The 23034-nt window shown below is 44.3% G+C and overlaps 1 protein-coding gene and 1 long non-coding RNA gene across 4 annotated transcripts; one reads left to right on the top strand and one right to left on the bottom strand.

The window, feature by feature from the left end:
• Positions 1 to 696: 696 nt before the first annotated feature.
• Positions 697 to 2065, top strand: LOC131721848 (uncharacterized). 2 transcript variants are annotated; one of them, XR_009319939.1, is made up of 3 exons: positions 697 to 1385; positions 1552 to 1823; positions 1866 to 2065. It is a non-coding gene; the product is annotated as an uncharacterized LOC131721848 (long non-coding RNA). The 2 variants fall into 2 exon arrangements; XR_009319938.1 differs by having other exon boundaries at positions 697 to 1823.
• Positions 971 to 22146, bottom strand: LOC117966252 (TLE family member 5-like). 2 transcript variants are annotated; one of them, XM_034911999.2, is made up of 7 exons: positions 21362 to 22146; positions 9492 to 9589; positions 7582 to 7645; positions 6252 to 6296; positions 4557 to 4619; positions 3757 to 3831; positions 971 to 2875 (listed from the first exon to the last, which is right to left on the bottom strand). In XM_034911999.2, exons 1-7 carry the CDS (start codon positions 21386 to 21388, stop codon positions 2648 to 2650), a joined length of 600 nt encoding a protein of 199 aa, XP_034767890.1. In that variant the 5' UTR covers positions 21389 to 22146; the 3' UTR covers positions 971 to 2647. The 2 variants fall into 2 exon arrangements, with proteins under 2 accessions (XP_034767890.1, XP_034767891.1); XM_034912000.2 differs by having other exon boundaries at positions 971 to 2872; positions 21362 to 22145.
• Positions 22147 to 23034: the final 888 nt, after the last annotated feature.

The raw sequence follows: 23034 nt of genomic DNA, 5'->3' as shown, positions 1-23034 counted from the left end.
GTCATGGATTCACAGGACACCCAGCCCAAAGGAAACCTCAGCAGGACAGACACAGAGATGAGCCGGGCTGTCAGAGCTCAGTCCTGCACTGTGAGCAGAGTAATACCCTTCGGAGGGCTCCCCATGGTACATTTGCAGTGTAGTTTCCTCCATGGTTACACTGTTATTTTCTTTTTACGATACTTCACTGGGCTTTCGCTAGGCTTACACACATGGATTCACTTCCTGCGCAGCGGGTATTAGGAGCTCTGCGCTCACCTGACTGCTGATAGAGGGGGTCCTTGTACCTGCTGCACGGGATCTACTGTATCTGGAAAACCGCAGCAGGGATTCGTGTCGCGCATCGGTTCGTAGGGCCAGAGCGCCCCCTTGTGGTAGAAGTGTGGACCGCAGTCAAGTCCAGTGAAATTTCAGTTCCTGTGGACTGCATTGCCTGTGCTTGTCTTATTATAACACAAATATGGATCCCTATCTCGTGTCAGAAGAGAAAGCAAGATATACATTTAGAGTTTACAAAAAGTGAAAATAAAAACCTAAAACGACCTTCTAAAAGTTTACCACGGCAATGCTATGTTTTAGCATGTTCCCTTGTTTGCCGTATGTATTAATGTGCTTTACACTTTGCAGTCATTTCCAGTGCTTGCCTGTGCTGTATTACACTATAGAGCCGTTTCCTGTCGTGCTTTTAATGAAATCACAAAAACATGACTTTGACACACACCCTACCTCCTTTTATTTTTTATTTGTAAGGCACCAGAAATACTTCCTTACTGCTTAAACGTTTCATTCATTTGTAGATGTGTGTTTTCTTGTTTTTTAAACCTTTACATTTTTTTTTTTTTAAACCAAGCTATAGTATTGGTTTCACTGACACAAACATACATCTGCCAAGTACACACTTAACATTTTACACACAACACAAAATAAGAGAACTGAAAACCAAAAAACAAAACGAAGAACATTACAAAGCTTGTAAAGTTAAGACGCTCCATTCCTTTATTGTTGTCGAAGCCAGTTTGAATATTTCACAATGGTAGACTATGCTATTTGTATTTACTGTTTAAAGTAGAACTGGTACCCACCTAAAATCACGCTGCCTTCCATTGTACAAGTATGTGTTTATTTTTTGTTTTCAATTTCTCGTCGCATCTAGGAGGGGCACCCCTCAAAATAAAAAATAAAAATAATATCCTGATCAGGAACAGGTCAATCAGCTTTTTATATTTCTGCTAAAGATTAGAGAGAGAGGTGGAGAGTGGAGCTAGAGGAGAGGAGAGACGGATACAGAGAGGGGGAGAGACCGATACAGAGCGGAGGAGAGATACAGAGAGGAGGAGAGATACAGAGAGGTGGAGACGGATACAGAGAGGTGGAGAGATAGAGAGGTGGAGAGATACAGAGAGGAGGAGAGATAGAGGTGGAGACGGATACAGAGAGGGGGAGAGACGGATAGAGCGGAGGAGAGATACAGAGAGGTGGAGAGACGGATACAGAGAGGTGGAGAGATCCAGAGAGGTGGAGAGATAGAGAGGTGGAGAGAGATACAGAGAGGAGGAGAGAGATACAGAGAGGAGAGAGATACAGAGAGGAGGAGAGATAGAGGTGGAGACGGATACAGAGAGGGGGAGAGACGGATAGAGCGGAGGAGAGATACAGAGAGGTGGAGAGACGGATACAGAGAGGTGGAGAGATCCAGAGAGGTGGAGAGATAGAGAGGTGGAGAGAGATACAGAGAGGAGGAGAGAGATACAGAGAGGAGAGAGATACAGAGAGGAGGAGAGATAGAGGTGGAGAGACTGATACAGAGCGGAGGAGAGATAGAGGTGGAGAGACAGATACAGAGTGGAGAAGATAGAGGTGGAGAGTGTACCTAGAGAGAGCGGTAGAGACGGATACAGAGCAGAGGAGAGACATACAGAATGGAGGAGAGATACAGAGAGGAGGAGAGACAGATACAGAATGGAGGAGAGATAGAGAGAGGAGGAGAGACGGATACAGAGCGCTGGAGAGGCAGTGGTATTTGACATGCTGGATCGAGACCCTTGATGTTTGGGAATGTGGTCATGACGGGGCGGGGCTGGTTTCGTTATTTATTGAAATGTTTTTCTTCTATGTCATTGAAGATGAAAGGCGCTATAATCAGCGCAGGTCGTCTTATTAATGGTAGGGACGTTGAATGGGGCAGGCAGGCAGGGTGGTGACGCCTGCTTCTGTGCCACAGCTGTAACCACCCTGTCTGTCTGCCCCCGACCACCCACCCCTCACCCCCACCTGAAAGGGGTTAAAAGCGTGCAAGCTCTGGAAGCATGCAAATGCAGAGAGAGAGAGACACTCAAGCAGTTTACCCAACGTCAGTTTTGTTTTTCAGTTTCTGTTCGGCTTGTGAGTTTTTACACAAAAACCTACTTAATTGTGTTTAAGGATTTCAGGAAACTCCCCGGGATTCAGCATAGAGTTACCCAGCTTTAAAAACAACTAGATAAAAATTCCTTCGTTGCCCTGCCTGCCAACCATTGCTAGTGTTTGTGTGTGCTTGTTTGTTGTACATGTTCAAAAGGGGGAGCCTGTGAAAGGATTCACTGAGACAGAAGACAGACGAGAAGAGAAATGAACAGAAGTAAAGCCGCCCGCGCCTGCCCCCTCGGTGCTAGTCTGACTTCTCGGCTTCCTCGTCCCGGTGGTTGTCTCCCCCCTCTCGCGCTGCCTTCTCCTCCTTAGCCAGCTGTGCCTGCGAGGCCAGGATGCTGGAGAGGGAGAAGAGGCCGGAGCTGGAGGTGACGGCGGGCAGGGAGGGGGGCGTGAGGCCCAGGGGCAGGGGGGTCATCGGCAAGGCCAGTCCCTGGAGCTGGGAGAGCTGATGAGCCTGGAGCTGCTGCTGTGGAGAAAGAGGGCGGAACATGAACTGGGACCCCAGGGACACCGGGGACACCCCAGGTCCACAGGTCACCCCCAAATAGGGAGCCTGTTTCATTCCTAAAACTCTGATTCTAAAATACTGAATCATTTAAAAGTGATGTATTATAAACACTTACACTGTAAACATCCTCATGTAGTATTGTACACAGAGGGAAATAAGGTCCCCATTGCATTGCAGTTTGATCCATTCCTAGTTTTATTATGAGTTTAATTAATAATACACACCTGAGCTTGTTACCTATACACTGCTGCTAATCAAGCTTGTAGTAAAACCTGGAATGGGTGACACTGCTATGTGTACACCCTTTATATTCTAAACAGTTTAAGACAGGGGTGCGCTACTCTCAGCCTCCAGATCCACTCCAGTCCGGGTTTTATATTCCAATCAGCGACTGAATCAGTAAAGTGACTATGATCAGGTTCAATGACCAGCTTGGAGTTAATCCTTATAAAAAGCTTCCTGCAGTAAAAGTATAGCAAAGTGTAATAAAGCACAGTAAAGCATTGTAAAGAATACCAAGGTATGGTAAAGCGTATTAATAAAGACAGCAAGCCAGTGTAAACTATGGTAAATGCATTGCATAACCGTGGAGAAATCACGAGAAAAACGCAAAACACAGTGCAAAAAATATCATGGTAAACTTTTAGAAGGGAAAACCTGGACTGGATTCTGAGCTGGAGTTGCACACCAGTGGTCTAAGAACTAGCAGAGCCTTCCCCTAACGTTCGTCAGCTCTGCTGGTGAACAGACCCCCCAGTCTGTCTGTGCGTCTCCCACGTGCCCCGGGGCAGTGCAGACAGACGGGGTGTCAGTGAGCTTCATGCAGAACTGCAACCTACCCGAATGATGGAGTTCATCTCTGGGGGGGTCACCTGTTTGGCACGTTCGATTGCACCCAGGACCTGCTGCTGGTGCTGAGAGAGGGGGACACAAGGGGAAAAAAAAAAAAGAGTTGATATAAAACTAAATTTAAAAATAAAAAACAAAAACAAAACACCAACACACATGCAAGTCTGTATTCAAGGTTCATGAAAAAAAGGATTTCAGACTCTCCTCGTTTCACAAAATATTAATATTACCAGCTAAAAAAAATACATTTAGAGAATAATGGAAAAAAGAACGTGGTGGAACTGAAATATTTTTGGGGGTTTTAGAAAATTGTACAATAGTACACCGGGTGAGGATAACTAAAGAAAATAAAACTGTTTAAAACTGTCACTATTTCCATACATGTACTGGGATGGCAATAAGACTCCCATTGCATAGCAGTTTGATCCGATCCAGGTTTTTACTACCAGTTCAATAAGGACGCACACAAGCTTGTTAAACACACTGCTGCTCATCAAGCTCGTAGTAAAACCTGGAATGGGAGAGACTGCTATGCAATAGGAGTCCCTGATGCACGTCAGTGCAGCTGCTGGCGTTCTAGTGCTGTGCCGGTCCCCACAGTGCTGCACTGAGAGCCCAGGATGTGATGATGTCACCAGAAGGGAGGACCAGGACAGATTGCAACCCTACAGACCAGCCCCCACCCAGCTCTGCAAACTCAAGAGACAGAGTGTGTGTGTGTGTGTGTGTGTGTGTGTGTGTGTGTGTGTGTGTGTGTGTAGAGCTGTCTGGGGCGGCACACGCGTCTTACCTCTTGTGACAGATAGGGGAGGACTTGAGCACAGATCCCGTTTAACCTCTTCACGATTTCAGCCTGCGAAGAGAAAACAGGAGGTTGAACACGGAGGCTCTCTCAGTAAGCCAGTTCAGAGCTGTGTTCAGTTCCGCAGGACCTCGGTCACTCATTGAATAGTCCTGAATTGGGTTTCTCGGCAGGTTACAAAACAGGTGGCAACTTAAACCCACAACAGCTTGTGATTTACAAAGAAATACAAGTTACTTTGCGCGCGCTCAAAGACACAGAGAAAGACTTCCAGTGGGCTCGTTTGTCTGCGCTTGGTTCAGTGTTACTGTAACTGCATGTAGAAGAGCAGCACAAACTGATTATTCGACTTCGCTGATCAAGCTCTCCACCGGTCAGGGTCACTGCTATTTAATGAGCCAATTTACCACTCCAAGACAAACCGGTGAAGAAGCAGCTGCTTGGATCCCAGAGGAGAGTTAAAGAAAAGCAGAAAGCCATGCAAATCCAAGCAGCCGTTTCTTCACTCGTTTCTCTTTGAATGGTAAATCAGCCCCCGATCAACAGCAACGGCCCTGATCGGATTCCTGTGCAGAGATCAACAGCACGGGGAGCAGCGCAGCATCACAGGGTGTCCACACACAGGACGGCTCCAATCCCTGCACGGAGATAAAGAAAGCCATCCACGCACACTGCTGTAAAGGAGCTACAAAATGAGACAAAAACGCCACGAGAGATTAAAGCAGCTCAGAGCAGCTGAGCCCCCACCTAAAAATAAGAATCATCACTTCCAGCGAAAAGTAATTAGGAAATGTCGCCATCAATTTCCCCACACGGCGCAGGGAGGTAGCATCTGCACCCATCTTCAGCTCCCTCTTTTTATATTTAATGAATTCCAGCCCGCGTCGGCGTCGCTGCAGTTCTGAAGTCTTTATCTGCTGCCCTGATTTATTCATCACCGGTGCCCATTCCGGGAAAGGTAAGATTGATGGAGCACAGACTAGCACAGTATAGGCATGAATGACAAACTGCATGGGAGGCAGCGGGAGGCCTGGCAAAGCATCTGGTAAGGACCTCTGCACGGCTTCAATAGCTAGAGCCTTTGTACAGGGAAAGCACCAAGGCAACGGCATTACCCTTACAAACGTTTACCACGTGATTTTACAAAAACTGTCTCCCCGCCCCCCACCGTCACCTCCAAATCGCTTTGTGCTTTTAAAATCTGCAAAAGTTCATTTCCTTGCCATTGCCTTGCTTCCCCCCCCCAGTCCCTTTCCCATGCAAGTCCATGCTTTGCTTCTCTGTGAGGTGCTCTTCTTGCCACAGTACACTGAAGGGATCGATCTAGTGATTCAGCGATGTATTGAAATGAGTCACTCCGTTTAATTTGATTTTTTTTTTTTTTTTCTGCAACAAAATCTCATTGCAGCGCACAGGTGCGGACAAACCACTTCCTGTCACCTTGCACAAGGCGCAGAAGTCTCTCTCCCTGCGGGCTGCAAGGAGAGCCGAGCGGAAGCAGAGACAGTCTCGTGGCTTGGAGCGACAAACCGGAGGCGTTTCTGTTGAAATTGACTCTCAACCACACGAGAGAGAGGCAGCCGGGGGGCTCAGGCAACGGGCTCGTTAGCAGAGAAATAAGTACGAGTTCATTTCACAACCCGATGGGGAGCGTGACATGAACTCATTCAGAATCGCACTTACCTGTTTGTGCATTTCAATGTTCAGGCCATAGGACATTTCATAGTACTGCAAACAAAAAAATACAAACACAGTTAGAGCTTTTATGTTAACCCGTCACCTCATTTCACACAGGTCAGTTTGGAGTTCCTGCATATCCCACCGGTGAGTGTGTTACAGGATTAGTGTAGATTAGCCTTTGTTTAGCTTAACGTTACTGTGGTGTACACTGGAGACTACTACAATCTATTTAATGGAGACGGGCGGCTCTACAGCGTCACAGCCGAACAGCTTCCTCAAAGGGAAGCAACACAATTACAATAGACACAGCTGAAAGGCAGCACGAAAAATAGAGCTTACAGCTACTCCTTTCTTACAATGGTGCGGTGCTTTGAGGATATTAGGATTCCTGCATAATCCCAGCAAATGTAGATAATATTAAAATAATACTAATAAACAATAACAATAATAAAACAAATAAAAATAGTAATAAAACTAATACCAATAATCAAAGTCCTATAAAGGGACAAAGAAAAAAAAAAGAAGGTGGATAGCTATCCATTAACACTGACTTGATCACACTGGGTGTTCCTAATGTAATTACACAGAATGTCACAAAAGGAAATTGGCACACGAAATTCAAAGTCATCTCTAGCAGCGTGAAACCAGAGAGCCAATTAGGGAGGACATTTTTTTTTTTTTTTTTTTTATCTGCGAGATGGAGATGTGAGCATGAGCCGAGGATTAGATCAATTTAAAAAAAAAACAACACACACAACACCCCACACACGCCAGCTAGACCGATCAATCATATGCAAAGACCAGACAGCGACACAGAGAAGCGAATGTCAATGAGATTAGGCAGATAGGCAAATCTCATCAACACGCAGACAGATTACAGGTAGCGGTGCTCCCGAGTGCTACTGCTCCAAGAACAGAGGAACACAGGCCCAGGACAGCGATGTCGACAGAGAGCACACTGGGAGACAGAAACAGAGGAACAGAGGCCCAGGACAGCGATATCGACAGAGAGCACACTGGGAGACAGAAACAGAGGAACAGAGATGGATGACAGCAGCACAGGAGGGGAAGAGAGCTGCAGGCGTGTTTACAAGCACAGTTAAACCCGTTTGCAATGACTGCTCAAGCTTGCATCCACATAAAGGCGGTCTTTATGTTAGTGCAGGGACCTGGGTTCCAATATCCTTGACTCCTGAATTAGCTGGCAGGAGTGTAGAATTGAAATGCACAAATACAATGGTAAACTTGCACAGGGTTCAGTAACTCGTACACCCCGATTGTTATTATTGGGTGTCGGGATTTCAAGATCCTCCGGACGTCATTTCAGACTCACCATGATATAGTGACGCTGCATCTCCGACTTCTCACTGGCCAGCTTGTCGCATTCCAATTTCAAACTGAAACAAAAAAAAAAAAAAATCATTTTAAAAGCAAGACTGAAAACATACATGTGCTGGTAATACATGTGTGTGCAAGTCGCCCATCAATTCATGTTTAACTGAGGCTCGCAAAACTAAAAGCCACGCCTATCGACAAAAATCGATCAATCCATGAATCATTGCATCTCAGTTTATGAATGCATATTGTTTCTTCAACATCAGTCTGAACAGCTGAATGCACACCGAGCGCGATTTAATTACACCTTTAAAAACGACTCATGATGAGCAGGGGCCCGGAGGGGAGCACTTCATAAGAAATGCAAACACCTCAAAGTCAGCTACAGTTTAGATCTGAGAGACTAGAGCTAGGGACGGGCGAGGAGAGATCCAACACTGGCCTGTACTGTATCGCACCTCCAGCTCATTCGTAGTCACAGATTTCTTACATTACATCTGTGCATTTCTAAATGCCTATGAGACGCACGCTGCTGCTGCTTTTGATTCATACTCCTCACATCGTCTCTCAGCCACGGCAACGAGCGTGCTGGTCGCCATGGAAACCTCAGCGGAGTTGCCGCATTGGCTGAATGCCGCCTGATTGGTTTAAACAAGCCTCAAGGTGCGAGGGGAGCGCAAATGACATTTTGATGGAGTTTAGTGCCTTTCTTCATGATTCCAATCATTTACAGTGTCAATTCTCTTTTTTTTTTTTTCTGCTCCCCCCTCCCCCCCCCCCTCGATTTTGTTCACATCCAGCAGCGTCAGAGAATGTTCCTTATTGCTGCTGCCTAACGCGCTCAACGCAATTCTGTCACTGTGTTTTAAATTCAATTGTTAGCCCGTTATGTTCTGCTCCAGCCCATTGCCCACATTATTTATGTTATTAGCGTCTAGCGGGTTAAGAATCACATTCCACAGACCATCGCTACTGAGACACAGAGACTAAAATGCCCCTAAGAGAAAGGGTGCTCCCTACAATCCAGGCCAGGCTTGAGGCATCGAGGCTGAACTGTAGTTGTAGGGTAGCTGAAATTACTGCTGCCTGTGCTTAAACTACTACACAATAAATAAAGCAAACTAGTCTTTCTGTCTCCAGCGATCCGTCAATCCAGTGCCTGCCACCAGCACTCAATTTAACAAGAGAGAGAGAGAGAGAGAGAGAGAGAGAGAGAGAGAGAGAGAGAAGCACAGAGACCGACATAACATCCACTTTGAATTCACCTAGGCTGGGGATGTCAAATAGATCATTTTAATGGTGCACTGCAGTACAAGGTACCCCCAGTGCTAAATGGTGCTCGCTGCACAGTGTAATTGCTGGATCCCGGCTCGCACGATGTACCTCCAGCATGTTAACAGCCCGCTGCTAAGAGAGGGACTCTGGGAACGGCGATCTTTTAAAAAACCTTTAAATTAATTCACATGGTTGTGCAGAAGCTCCTCGGGTCCCTGCATGATAGCGCGATGCATTTTTAATGCCCCACTTCATCAATAATTGAACGCAAACTAATGGAACTTGAGTCCGAAAGAGAAAAAGATAAAGATATTAGTCACTTGAAAAGTGGGGTTTTTATTTAATCTACAAAGCTCCTAAATCCAGTGTTGGATATTTAGAAGCATTTTGGATTACCTTTCACAAAATTTCTGTTTTTTTTGTTTTTAGTCATTTTATTTAGAGTTTTTGAGGCGCTGTTAAAATCAGTACTACCAAAAAAAAATAAAAATGCATGCAAGTAAACACACATAAGACCTGCAAAGGATATGAAGACGTTATAAAAACTAGAGCTTTTTTTTCCCTCTGCTGTGGTCTGATTCACAGTACTTTGCTAAAGAAATAAATCACTGTATATGTATTTATAATCCATACCTGTGGTACTGCGCCTGGAGGAACTGAAACTCGTCCTTGATTCGATCACAGGAGTCAGAAGTTGTAAACTTCAGCTGCTGCGACGACTGAGAGGAAGCCTACAAACAAAAACAGCTCATTAAAAACACATTAACATCCAATACTGCACTGCTGTAACAGTGTAACCAGCACCCCACCCCACGCAGCAAAACACAAGCAACAGGACCATGTGCATGATGCAGTCCGGAAATTTAAATCCAGTTACTTACAATTTTTATTTTTAACTAAAAGCACGAATAAAATATTTCATTTTCACAATGTTAGCCGGGACCCTCGAAAAACTTAAGAATGCGTTCAGTTTAGAATGCTGTTGTCCGTCTAAACCAATCAGGATTGAGCAGGGGCGGGACTGTTGATCTTTCAACAGTAATCATTGGAAACTATTTTCAATCCAATATTTTATTTCAAGAAATTACATTCAGACTAGAATGCATTTTTACAATTATTATTATTATTATTTAAATAAGACACACACACAAAAAGGTACTTAGTTCCTCCGCTGTCTCTGTACTGTAGTACAAAATTGCCTGTCAAAACGCATGATTGAGTCGGATTTAAAGACACGCTGGTATTTATCTTCCATTTAGGAACAGCACAGCCAGCCCCCGGGGGGATGATAATAGTACGTGCCTTTGTGCTGTGCATGTTCCAGAAGAAAATGCAAACTGAAAAACTCAGCACACAATTCTCTATACAGTGCTGACACCACTGCAGCTTGCTCCCTGCCTTGGGGAGAACTTACAATATACATGCAGGCGTTCAGAAAGGTTCAATTAACAATGCTGTTTATTCAGGATCATTAATGCATCGGTTCAACAGAAATACAATGGGTGATCCCCTTTTTCAAATGTATTTTGTATATATAACCTCCTGCTGCTGCAAGTATAACAGGAACCTGCTTGTTTTTTTTTTCAAACAGGTACAGGATCTACTTTTTTGGGGAATGCAAACAAACTGGAATGTCAATAAAGTCAGGTGCAAACAAAATTACTGCAGACAAAGGAATGGGATCGCATTCCAGGAGAAGGGCCCTGCGCACATCAGTACTGAAGTTGTGTGTTCACACTCTGCTGTGTCAGGCTGTACTGGGTCTGTCACACAAAGAGTGCGAGAGACAGGACACTCTCTCAACGGGATTAGAGGCAGCCACCGAACACCTGGAAACAGATTGCACGCCATTAAATCTCAATTATAAAAGACAAAACCTCAACATGAACGTGCTGTTAATACTGCTGTGAAACGTTTACAATGCTTTGTCATTGCGAGAGCGAGATCTCCACTCTCCACTGCTGCGATTGGGGTCCAACGGAAACCTGATTTGTAATAGCGAGATTGAGAAGTCACACAGCAGGAATGACGGTTCACATCAAACGGTTTACACACTGAACTCCGTTTCACCACTTCCTTCCCGAGTCCACTTTGCAAGGATGGGAAGAACCGTTGGCAGTTCTTTCAAGTGTTAACACTCATTTTTAGACACAAAGTGGAATTTAATGGCACTATAAAACGATGACAGAAAAAAGAAAAGCTAATGCATTTTTTTTTTTTTACATTCCTAAGCGTTTAGGGTTTTGAATCCGACAGCCTGAATTGTCACTCCCCAGAGGGGGCAGGATTAGGGCTGTGCCTCGTTCATCCTCTCCTGGTTCAGGAGCGGGACTGCTCTGCAGGATTCAGTAGCTCAAGGGTGCAAGAGAGCACAGAGCTCCACTGTGAAGTTGCAGAAACTTTTTGAAATGTAGGACGCCCGCAATGCAGCCTCAGAGCGTCCGTGGAGACACAGTTAATAAACTGCTTTTCGGCTGTGCCAATTAAAAAGAGGGTCCTGTTGTGATTTTCCTTTCTATTAAATGGAACAGAACACTACTCTTAATAGTTATCCCCCCCACCCTTTAAAATATATATGAATGAATGAATGGCACAAACATTGGAAAGGGGGCGTTCAAGTCTGACATCAAGTTTCAGCTCATTGGAGGATGGTTCTATACCCGCACTGGGCGAGGAGGGGCTGTTGGCACAAGCCTCAGCCTCTGCTACACGCCATGCTCTGTACTTGGCCTCCGCTGGCTGCTGTAACCCTTTTTGGTGCCTGCTGCCTTCGTGGGGTGCGTTCACACCCCCGCACTGGCAGAACGACTTCGAACTGCCCCGTCCCGATCACCTAATCCACAGCCACGCCAGGCTGTGCATCCAGTTTGCCCAGGTGACTGGTCTTTTTAGTTTTTTTTATTATAGCCCACTCCCCAGTTTTGACAATCTAGTCATTAAAAATTGTACAACAATACATTTGACATTATTAGGTTTCAAAATGTTTATAATAATGACAGTAATACAATGTTATTAAGAGCAGCGTTGTTTTTAAATAAACAGTGTTGATGGTATTTATGTAGCAACAGCCTAAAAGGTTTAAAGACCAGCTTTACTGAGATTTGTGCAACAAATACAACTTAGCAGCTCAGCTGTGTGCGGGACGAATGAAAGGATTAGCTGAGCTGTACGCTTCCAGTTCTGAAACAACGAGGAGCAAACTATCCACTGGATCAAACTCCTAATTCATCTGGATTGTAGTACAGTACCAACACAGTCCTATGCCAATAACATACATAGGGTGTCAATACTGCAAAATGAGTAGTGGGGATTAGTCTTGGATTAAGATCTGCTTGTATCCAGTTGACACATTGCCCTGGTTTATTTATAGGAAAAAAGCTTACAGCCCAAAGAGCTGTGCGAGTCTTTGAACCCTTTGCTGTTAAACTGAATCCCTTCCCACCCCCGTACAGAAACAGCAGCTTAGTTTTGCATGAAAATCAGCTGTAAAAAAATGCAACCAACATTGACACTGGGGCAAAGGCATATGCTTCAGATTGATTTACAATGTTTTGCATGTCGCCTTGATCGTGCTCAGCGATAATTCAGATTGTGCAACTTAAGCTAGTCGGGCAGATCAATACAACAAATCAATCAGCCCCGGCTCCTATTCTGAAAGGGAACGTTTGAACACGCAAGACGGCAGTGCGGAGGGGAGGGGTGGAAGTGTACAGCAGCTGTACTGGAGTACTTCAGGGTCTGTTTACAGAAACATTTTCTAAACAGTGTCCTAAAAGAATCTGCTTTTATTAGGAAAAAAAACTAAAAAAAGGAAAGAGAGTTCAGCACACACAATAGGATTGTTTCTTAACAGATCCACTGGAGTCTGAACACAGGATAATCCTGTTTGGGACTAGGATTTGATTCTCTCAATAGATCTAGTTATTATTAACCTCATCTCCCAATGAGCATGCAGCCCCACATCATCCGATTGAGGGTTCTACGCAGGACTTGTTTGAACCCCTGTTTCAGACCATTTCAACAGGATTATTATCCCTCTTTAGGCCGCTCACATTCCAGCAAGGTGTCCCGATTCAAGCGAGTCTCTCCTGCACTCCTCTTCAACCTCCCTAAACAAGGGGCACAGCGACAGCTTAAGCTGCAGGAAGGCACAGCGGAATTGCTTCCAGCGGATTCCTGCATTTTTTTTTTTTTAAATGCTGGTGTACTTATCAGTCAACGCTCCCGGCACAGGAAGAGCGTGTCTGTCTGGGTGGGTTCAAATGATTCAGTCAGGGATCCTTACGAAGAACCACCCACCATGAAACCAGACGCAGCATTGCTGTCCCAGGCTGCGAGACACATATGGTCCTGACGGACGTGGCGATCACAAAGCCCCGGCTCTCCCTCGCCGGAGGGTATCCCTTACAGACTGGGGCTGGCCTGCTGCTGTGCGGTCGAGGCAGCAGACAAGGGCTATTCAGTTTCAAGAGCCGGCTCCCAGAAAGGTTTGCGACTCGTGCTGCACGAAGCGATTATTCAGACTGAGCTCTCTACAGAAATGAGGTGTGGGGGGATCATTGGTGTTGACTGGGCCAATTTACCAATCCAAGCAAATCGGGTGAAGAAACAGTCGCATGATCTGTGACGATCACTGCTTTTCTTAAAGACTCTGCGGAGAACAGCGACCCACGCAGCGGCCTCCGTTGCAGAACTCCAGGTACCTGTGTGAGGATTCTTGTCTTCTCTTTCTTCGATGCTCAGTCTGCATTCATCTTTCTCCACCCCCGAGCTCCAAACCAAGCCTCCCCTGCCGTGCTGGTTCGTTACACATGAATTCTTGGCACCGCAGGATGCCTTTCAGTTTGCAAGACGCTGTGCAGAATGCAGCTCACACCTCCGACTGCTCAGCCCCGCATGGTTACAGACGGAGCTCTGAGGCAGGGGAGTCTTCTTCCTTTCAGCACAGCGCACGAGAACTTCATGTCAGCACAAGTTCAGAGAGTTACAGTACGGAGCATCGCAACTACTCTTTTGTAATTTAGGACACCTACTTCCTGCCAGGTGGCTGCCTTACAATCCTTTGCTGGTATCGACAGGACTGCAATTTGTCTTACTATTGACACTTCTTTAAGAAGCGCAGTGTGGTGTCTGTTTTGGCACAGCACACAAAATATCAGAATCCTGTATATATATTTTTTTCTTCGTTTTTCCATTTAGGAAAGTGCATTTAAAATCATATATTTAAATGTATCTTAAATAGGAAGAAGCTTCCAAATTTAATGTGTGTGTGTGTGTGTTCTGAGTTTTGTTGATCAAACATCTAGCCATCAACAAGATTCAAGACTTCTCAGAATGACGTGTAAAAAAAACAAGAGCATAGTAACATGCAAAGCTACTTATTAAATATAATAATAATAATAATAATAATAATAATAATAATAATAGGAATTCGGTAGTTCATTTGTTAGTAAATTCACGATTTGCAGAACGATGGATCCTGACATCTAGAACTGTCTGAATATCCGTCTCCATTAGGCTGTGTGCTCTTGCGTGCCGGTGTGGTGAAAGGGGGGGTTCTGAACAGCACCATGCCCCTCCCACACCATGCTGTACAAGCGGACACAGCAACAGCTGTACTACAGGGTTTTAACACACTTTCACATGCAACACAGATCCATCGAATAGCTTACAGTTGTTAGTAAGTGGCTGGTAATTTGTAGAAAGCTGCTGTACGTGGATCGATCTGGTTGGAAACCCACTTGTATAATCCAGCCTTGAGGGAATCATCTATTCCTGTGAAGAGCTGAAACGTGGCCAATATAGAGACAGGGTGTTGCCAGACACCACGGATTGATTGCGATACTTCCTGTGCTGTACACAGGAATTAATACCCTTTTCAAGGGTAATGAAGTTCAGCACATCGGGGTCTGTCAGGTTTACATGAAGAGTGAAGGGTCTTCACAATAGTCCAGAGACAATCAGAATTAGAAACGTCTAAAAATCCTTCAGTGCATTTCTATCTGTAAAAACATTGCTATTTAATGATTTACAGGACGGTGGCATTTAGATCACGTTAAATAAATAAATGAAATAATAAAACAGAATAAACACCCGTTAAAACTGGGACTCCTGGTTTCAACGCAGCGCACGGCGCCAGTCCTTCGTAGCCACACTGAACAATCTTCAAAACAGACGCAGATTGAAACGTATTCGTTCACATCGCTGATTTTATAAACGGACGGATCAAAAGCATACCAGCCGATGCAGGACTGCCGTCGGAAATAAATAACACCCGTCCAGTTCTGCTGGACAGAACAGCGCTTCTCTCCTCTCTGTAATGGGCAATCTGATTTTTTTTTTTTTTTAATTAATATTTAAGCTAATTCCAAATGAAAGAAAGAAGTTCATATTTCAGGTCAGATTTCAGACAGTACCTGGAGGACGTTTGGGGTTAAATATTTATTTATTTTTAATTCCTGACATTCCACTAGCCTGTTTTCATTGACAGCGGGGGGGGGGGGGGGGGGGGGGGTGGGGGCATCTCGGCGCCTCTTTTGAAATCGCTTAGCAGAGGTGGGTGCAGCAATCAACATGGTCACCTGTGACCTCTGCCCTGGCGGAAGCGTTTCCAGAGAGCTGCGATTGTGATGCTAATGAGAGGGAACTGCCCTCGAGTGACCCAGACATCTGCTGGGCTCGGTGTGTGTGTGTGTGTGTGTCGAGTCCTTTATTCAATTCATCCACGCGTAACAAAGGAGAGACCGGAGAGGGGAGGGGAGGGGAGGGGTGTGAGCGAGCGAGCGGGGGTGACCTTTACACAGCTGGACCTGTTTTTATACAATGCCCCCGGGGGTCTGTTTTGTTAATTCAAGTGGCCTTAATAAGCTTGGAACTACCACCCCCACCCCCACCCCCCACCCCCACCCCCACCCCTCCAGAAAGGAAGTGCACGTTACAATGAGAACGACACAGAGTTACAATGATGCCCTTCTTGTTTGCTCAATCTTGCAAGTGCAGATTTGCAGCCTGCCCGCGGACCGCTTGCCTCCCCCTTGCCAATACACAGCCCTACTGCTCAGAAGCGTGTGCTACTGAACACAGCTATTCGATGAAACCGAGACCGCAAAACAACGTATTACAATAGCCAGTGGAATGAGTTCAGTAGCTCCGGCTGATTAATAGAAATAAATAAATAAATCGAATCGGCTTCTAGCCCACCAACAGATTCGAAGAGTCAGACAACAGTAAGGGAGAGACTGATCATCCTAGCAGCTCTTGCTCCATACAGCTCAGTGTAACTGATTATTCACGAGCAGCCCTGGGGTCGTCATCATCATCATCCTGGTAATAATCACGGCTATCTTGTTTAGATCACAGCTTGCAATAAAGGGTGTTAAACTCAGCAAGCATGTATTCCACCCCCCCTTACCAAATTAGCATTACAAATCTTTCTGCGACTCTAAAAGGTGCAGCGTCCGAGTCACAGTTTTACCAATATATTTTACCAGCTGTATTTCAGGAAGTCAGCGTGACTCCCATTGTATGGCAGTCAGAGCCATTCCATGTTTTACCTTCAGCCTAATTAAATCAGCACATGGGGGCTAATTAAACATCTCAGGAATGGATCGAGCTGCTAGATGGGAGACTTAACACAAGTATACACACAGCAACCTGACAGGGCACGAAACCCACAACACGAGAAAGGGTCACGCTGGCTTTCTGCTACAGGCATGTTCAAATCACATAAAAAAGTCAAAACCCCTCCCCACAGAATCGCTGTGAAAGACCCGTTTCCGTGCCAGACGTGAAGCACAATGATTGATAAAAGCTGTGAGCGCGCGTCGAGGATCACAGCGCATTCCAGGCGGGTTACATGACTGCAAGCAAGCAGCAAGCAACGTGCCGGCGGCTTCCTGTGAAAATGGCGCACAGAGAACAGGTTAATTCAAACCTGGCTGACACACACTCCCTGCAATCAGACCAGCGATAGAGAGATATAATATGCATGCTCTGCCCGATTACTGTAACAGAATCAGCCTCACTCTCCTACCAGTCCTGGCCCTCGTGTTGAGAGCACGTGGTGTTAATGTCTTCCCTTCCCAATCATTTAATCACACGCTCTTAATGTGTTCTGATCAATACAGAGCTGTATTCGCGCAATGGCTTTTCAATACACGGATTTGCACGATTATCTCCCGGCTCGTACATTATCTGGACTGAGCGATTTCAAAAGAGCCCTAGCCTGAAAGCTTTATTGAATAATACTGTACAGGGTGAATAACCTCTACTTCTAAACTTTCTTTATAACAGGGGTATAAAGATGCAGTAACGTCATGATACGATCTCACAATACAAGCGATGGTCCACGACGCATACTAGGATCAAATGATCATTTCTCTTTTTTGTCCAAAATCAGAAGGAGATGGTGAGAGGATGTATTCATACCAACTATCACACACACATTCTTCATGGAAGAAACATTTGGTGAACTACGATGACCCATGTGCTGCAGCTTGTCTACTATCACGATGAAATCTATATGTACCTCCATTAGGAGGCGATCTATCACGTAAAGAACACGCAACGAATCACTTCGCCCCTAATCACAGACCGAAACGCAAGCAGAAATGACATTCATTTTTCTCCGACCGGTTTACGCTACGACAAAGCACCATAAACACTCCTTGATGCACAAAACATCAGCCCTAACTTCATTTCTTTTCAAGTCACCAACAGTGCCATCATATATAACTCAAGATTGCATTGCAGCCTGCTGGCAGATGGGTTTAACATGCACTCATCCACAGTATTCACTGGATTAAAATCCCGAATCGCTAGGCTGTGCCTTGATTTGCATCAGACGGACCATTAGGCAGCAGGTTAAACCAATTTACAGCCCACGCTGCCCTTAACCTTGTCAGCAAGAAGCAAGGCGCAGTGTTTTACCGCATCATTAGAAACACCTCTGCACAGCTCTGGTGCCATTGCAGGGGGCTGTGATTCATAAGCAAGCCTGTTCAAGCACAGACTAGCAGAGAAGCAGCTGGAATTAACATGTGCAGGCTGGCAACACAAAGGTGCAGAGCAAATGCATAAAATATACACAGTATAGCTTTCCTGCATCCAGTATACAATCCTAAACAAAGTGCTTTACCCAGTTTCACCCATTCCAGGTTTTACCAAGAGCTGGATTAGCCGCAGTGTAGCGGTAACCAGCTCAGGTGTGCAATTAAACTAGTAAAACCAGGAATGGATCAAACTGCTGGTTAATGGGAGATGGATTGCCAACCCTGTAACTGGACGGACCCCTGCAGCATGCAGGCCCTTAAGGGTAGTTTTTCCTCTTATTGAGGGGCACCGATTTAAATGTGAAGTCGCTTTCTACAGCACCCTTTAACGCCAAATACAGACTTCGATACACATGTGCTAACCCAGCACAAACACACTCGCACTCACCCACTCCACCACATCTGTGCAGCTGTGTTTACAAGCTGCCATGTCGTTATTACAGCTGTGTAATTAGTATAATGGACGGGCTGCCACTGCGGTGCCAGGCAAAGCAAGATGAAACCGGAGTGTGTGCGGGGTTTGGAGGGCTTTCTTCCCTTTAATTATAATTTCCACTGCGGATTGCACACAGCACTCCTGTGTCGAATTGTTGACTGGAAGCATTTCTCACTGACAGTTTGTTTGATCTGAAAATCTTCGCAGTACGTTAGTCGTACCAGCAGATTCCTTTGTTACATATCGTGCAGGGATGGAAATAAGACTCCTATTGCACAGCCGTTTCACACCATTCCAGGTGTTACTACAAGCTTGATTAGCCACAGTGTATCGGTAACAAGCTCAGCTGTGTCTAATTAAAAACTCCTCCATCTAAGCCCGGGTTGCTAGTTAAGCAGTATGAGTCTGTCTGCAACGCATGCACAAAAAAGGTTGGGATTAAGAAACAGTCCTAAAATTTTGAGTACAAAATATTTCACATAGTACTTTTATTACTGCACACTGGTGTGGGCAAACACTGACTAAATACAGAGAGCAATTGAGGCATGTACACACTAAGGCCTAAACAAGACTCCCAGAGCAACGCCAGTGCTCAAAAAACCCTCCCTTGACCACGCTGTCTTATCCAACTTCCGTCCCATAGCCAATCTTCCCAAAACTCTTGAAAGGGCTGTAACCAGCCAGCTGATGAAACATCTCACAGACAACAATCTGCTTGAATCTCTGCAGTCTGGCTTCCGGCCGCATCACAGTACTGAAACGCTCCGGATTGTGAATGATCTCCTGCTCAGTGGGCTGCTCCCTCTGTGTTTGTCCTCCTTGACCTAACAGCTGCTTTTGATAACATAGATCATAGCATTATTCTTGACCGCCTTCAGAAGTATGCTGGGATCTCTGGAACCTGTCTCTCCTGGCTGTCCTCTTACCTATCTGGACGCATGCAGTCTGTTTTCTATGATGGAAGCAGCGCTGACGCAAACCCGGTCACTTGCGGTGTCCCCCAAGGGTCTGTTCTTGGGCCTCTTCTCTTTAACATCTACATGCTTCCCTTGGGTCACCTCATCCGCCAGCACAGCCTCATGTTTCAATCCTATGCTGACGACACCCAGCTCTACCTAAAACTCGACCCTGGATGTCCCTCTACCATGGTCCGGCTCTCAGCCTGCACCCAAGACATCGAGGCTTGGATGTCTGCCAATTTTCTTCAAAACTAACAAATCTGAACTTCTAGTAGGATCGAAAACTCAGCTCAAGAATCTCAACTGCTTGTTATACCCAAGCAACAGTGCCCCACACTGGGAGAGCTCTCTTTCAGCTTCATGGCCCTGACTCTCTGGAACTCTCTCCCAGCTTTAGTGCGTGCAGCTCCCCCCGTCGCTCGCTTCAAATCAACTCTCAAGACCCTCTTGATCTCTCTTGCTTTCAATGCTCTTCAAGCCTGATGTCAGTTATTCGCTGTTGTCTAAATTGCTATTTCAGGTTTTTATTACTCCATTTTAGTCGTATGATTCTGTATGACACATGCATCCACAATGTTTAGAATTCACATCCTAGCCTTGTATTCAATGGATTATTGAATGCATTTGCATTGTTTTGTACTGTTTGTATTTAATGTACTATGCCTTGTATTTCACTGTATTTCCTCACTATCTTGTAAAGCACTTTGTGATGGTGGTCCACTATGAAAGGCGCTATATAAGATAAAGATTGATTGAAAAAGATTGATAAACTAAGTGCGTAGGCTTTATATAAACTGCTGTGTACCAAAAAATAATTATTGATTTAAAAAAATCGATTATAGGAGGTCGTTTCGCACTACAAGTCCTTCAGATGGATGGAAAAAAAAATATCTAAAGCTTTAGAAAGATATGAGAAGAGGGGACCCGTTTTTAGAAACATCATCATAATCCTTCCCGGAGCGAGTAAATGACATTTCCTTTAGTGGAGTATAATTATGAAGCAATTTGATGACGCCGGCAATACAGTAATTCATAAATGATTAGTGTGACTATAATATAAATTGATTTCCTATAATGGCAGTTTAAAATCTTTATTTTTTTTTTTCTGCCTGGGTCATCACAAACCCGGGTGTAATTGTTAGGTCTGCTGTTTTGTAGTTTTGTTAAAACATTTTACGTACAATAAATATCATTGACAAACACAGACTAGTAGTACCGGTCTGAGTTTTAGTTTTAGTAGAAGTAGGCCTCTTTCCAATTCAAACATTAAATTTTCGAAAATATGACAGCGCCCAGAAACATTATTTGGTTGTTATTTTCATTAAAATTTTCCAATAACTAAAAACTAAGCAACTTCAAAAATAACACAGGCGTGTGTTTCAAATTACCTTAATTACCAATATTATTAATTAAAGTTTCGACCGATCGATACATTTTGTATAGCAATATATTATACTAAAACAAAAAAAAAAACATTGAAAACACACACAGGCAATATACTTATTGCCGTTGGCGGATACGAAGGAAGAAAACACAGCCATTTTGTTAACATTTTTAAAAGACAAGTGCTTTATCATTTCCGTTTGGGTTCCCAGCAACTACGGCAACACAGAAATCATATTCATCGCAGCTATTCAGACTGGTCTGCGACTGCAACGGCAATGTGTACACGAAATTAAATAATGCAGCTAATCAAAACCACACTACATCGGTCAATTATAACAAAAAACACACAGATGTGCGAGGATTAGGAAAGACGTCTTAATTGTATATCTATTTTTGGAAGGAGCATTTTCAAAATGGCACACTGTTTCAAGTTGTTGCCGCCTTCTTTGGTTAAAAATAAATAAAAACAGTTTTTTAAAAACATCGGGGGGGGGAAGGTTTTATGGAACAATTTGAGCTTTGTTTTAAAAAATGGACACGTCTTTCTTGGCCGTGCAACACAGACGAGCAAGAACTGAGTCAGTAAGTCACATATGTAAACAAATGAGTCTGCGGCGGATGTTCAAACACACACACACAAATCACAACGTAAAAATAAGAAATCAAACTTACTGAATGTCTGGATTGTGGAAACATCATGTCAATTTCGTGTTTTGTTTCTTAAATGTCCGGCAACCAAACACCAAACCGTTCAAAATAGGTATATATTTCTTTAGTGTCAAGAGAAATCTGTGAATCCAGTCAAAAAATAAGAAATCGTCCTCCCTTTTTCGATCGCCGGCTAGACAACTCTCTTTTTTTATATAGATCTATATATATTTTTCAAAGCGTGTCTAGATTACACGGTTCATAATGTGCGCAGAGTCTTGTATTTCCATAAAACCGGCGTCTTTGCCAAACTGCCAGCGGGAAAAATAAAAATTAAAAAATTAAATAAACGTGTGTGTGTGACCTGGAAGCAACTGTTCTTTGTTTGCAATGTAGAGAAGAACGCGGCACAGGTCGGGACTTTGACAACCCCCTCTTTTTTTTTTTTTTTTTCCACGGTCTGCCTTTTTTTTTTGTGCACAACAACAGTGAGGATCCCAAGATCTTTGTTTCCCCCCCTCTCTCCTTGGGAAAAAAAAACACTGCGAGAGAGAAAGCGCGAAGGAGGCTCCTTGCTGCTCAGACAGTCTCTTCTCGTCCTCCTTGTTGTTGTTGTTGTTGTTGATGATGGTGTATTTTATAATGTTCGTATCCCTTTCCGCACTGCCCCAGTCTATGTTGATGCGCGGTTCCGCTCCTCAGCCATTGCTTTTCCGCTACATCGAGTCACAAAATGCATCAGGCGTCCAGGAACTGCGGCGCCACGTGATCGAGGATTGAGGCGAAGCACCGCACATCCATTTTAGGTGTCAGAATTTATACAGTTAGCCCCCTCCCTCTGTCCCGCTCCCCCCTCGAAGGTCGAAATATTTCTGCATCCTATCCTATACACCAGCGGTGGGGTCGGGGGGTGTTTAAATGCATATTTAAATTGTAACATGGTTTTCCTAGCTACGTCACTTACATGTCTGTCTTTTTACATTTTTTTTTTTTTATCAACCTCCTGTCTTTATACAATTAAAAAAAAATATCAACCCGCTCAATTTTGGGGACAAAATGAATCTTCAAATGTGCATGTAAGGTTAGCCTCCCGGTCGCGGCATGAAAGAGCGTTCATTACACAGATGCAGCAGTGCCACGCTCATATCGGTCGAAATGCATCTCAGAACAGCGCTTCTAATCAATATTTAATAAGACAAAATCCAGCGTCATGATTATTTAATGAGACCTAATCTGTATGACAAATAATTAATTAGGGAGGGCTGCATGATGTCATTTTCAGAAGGAAATCACCCATTCAGTAAGGTGGGGTTTAGTTTCATCTCAATCAAGGTTTCCAGAATATTGTATTACTCTATATTATTATTATTATTATTATTATTATTATTATTATTATTATTAGTTTATTTAGCAGATCCAAGGCGACTTACAGAGACTAGGATGTGTGAACTATGCATCTACCATTATTATTATTATTATTATTATTATTATTATTATTATTATTATGGCAGATGTTAATCTACCAGTAGGTTTTACTGGCACTAAGGCAGTTGATTTCGCTGCTGCCAGTAGCTGCACAAAACAAATTCTTAATATAACCCCCGCTTCCCTTAGTCTAAACTGATGCATATAGAAATATATCTTTCTTTAGCCCTGGCAGCAGTCTCAATGTCTCATGTCTCAAGCCTTGTTGGACA

Source organism: Acipenser ruthenus, chromosome 49 (assembly GCF_902713425.1).
Source record: "Acipenser ruthenus chromosome 49, fAciRut3.2 maternal haplotype, whole genome shotgun sequence".
Lineage (NCBI taxonomy): Eukaryota > Metazoa > Chordata > Actinopteri > Acipenseriformes > Acipenseridae > Acipenser > Acipenser ruthenus.
This window is presented reverse-complemented; position numbering and strand designations above follow the sequence as displayed.

What these genes read in the sequence shown, in the direction of transcription:
- LOC117966252 (XM_034911999.2), bottom strand. Translation starts at nt 21,388, where the DNA reads ATGATGTTTCCACAATCCAGACATTCA. An exon ending in TTCCACAATCCAGACATTCA is followed by an intron (nt 9,590 to 21,361) that starts GTAAGTTTGATT and finishes TTTTGTTTGTAG; the next exon opens with GCTTCCTCTCAGTCGTCGCA. An exon ending in TCCCCTATCTGTCACAAGAG is followed by an intron (nt 3,832 to 4,556) that starts GTAAGACGCGTG and finishes CCCCTCTCTCAG; the next exon opens with CACCAGCAGCAGGTCCTGGG.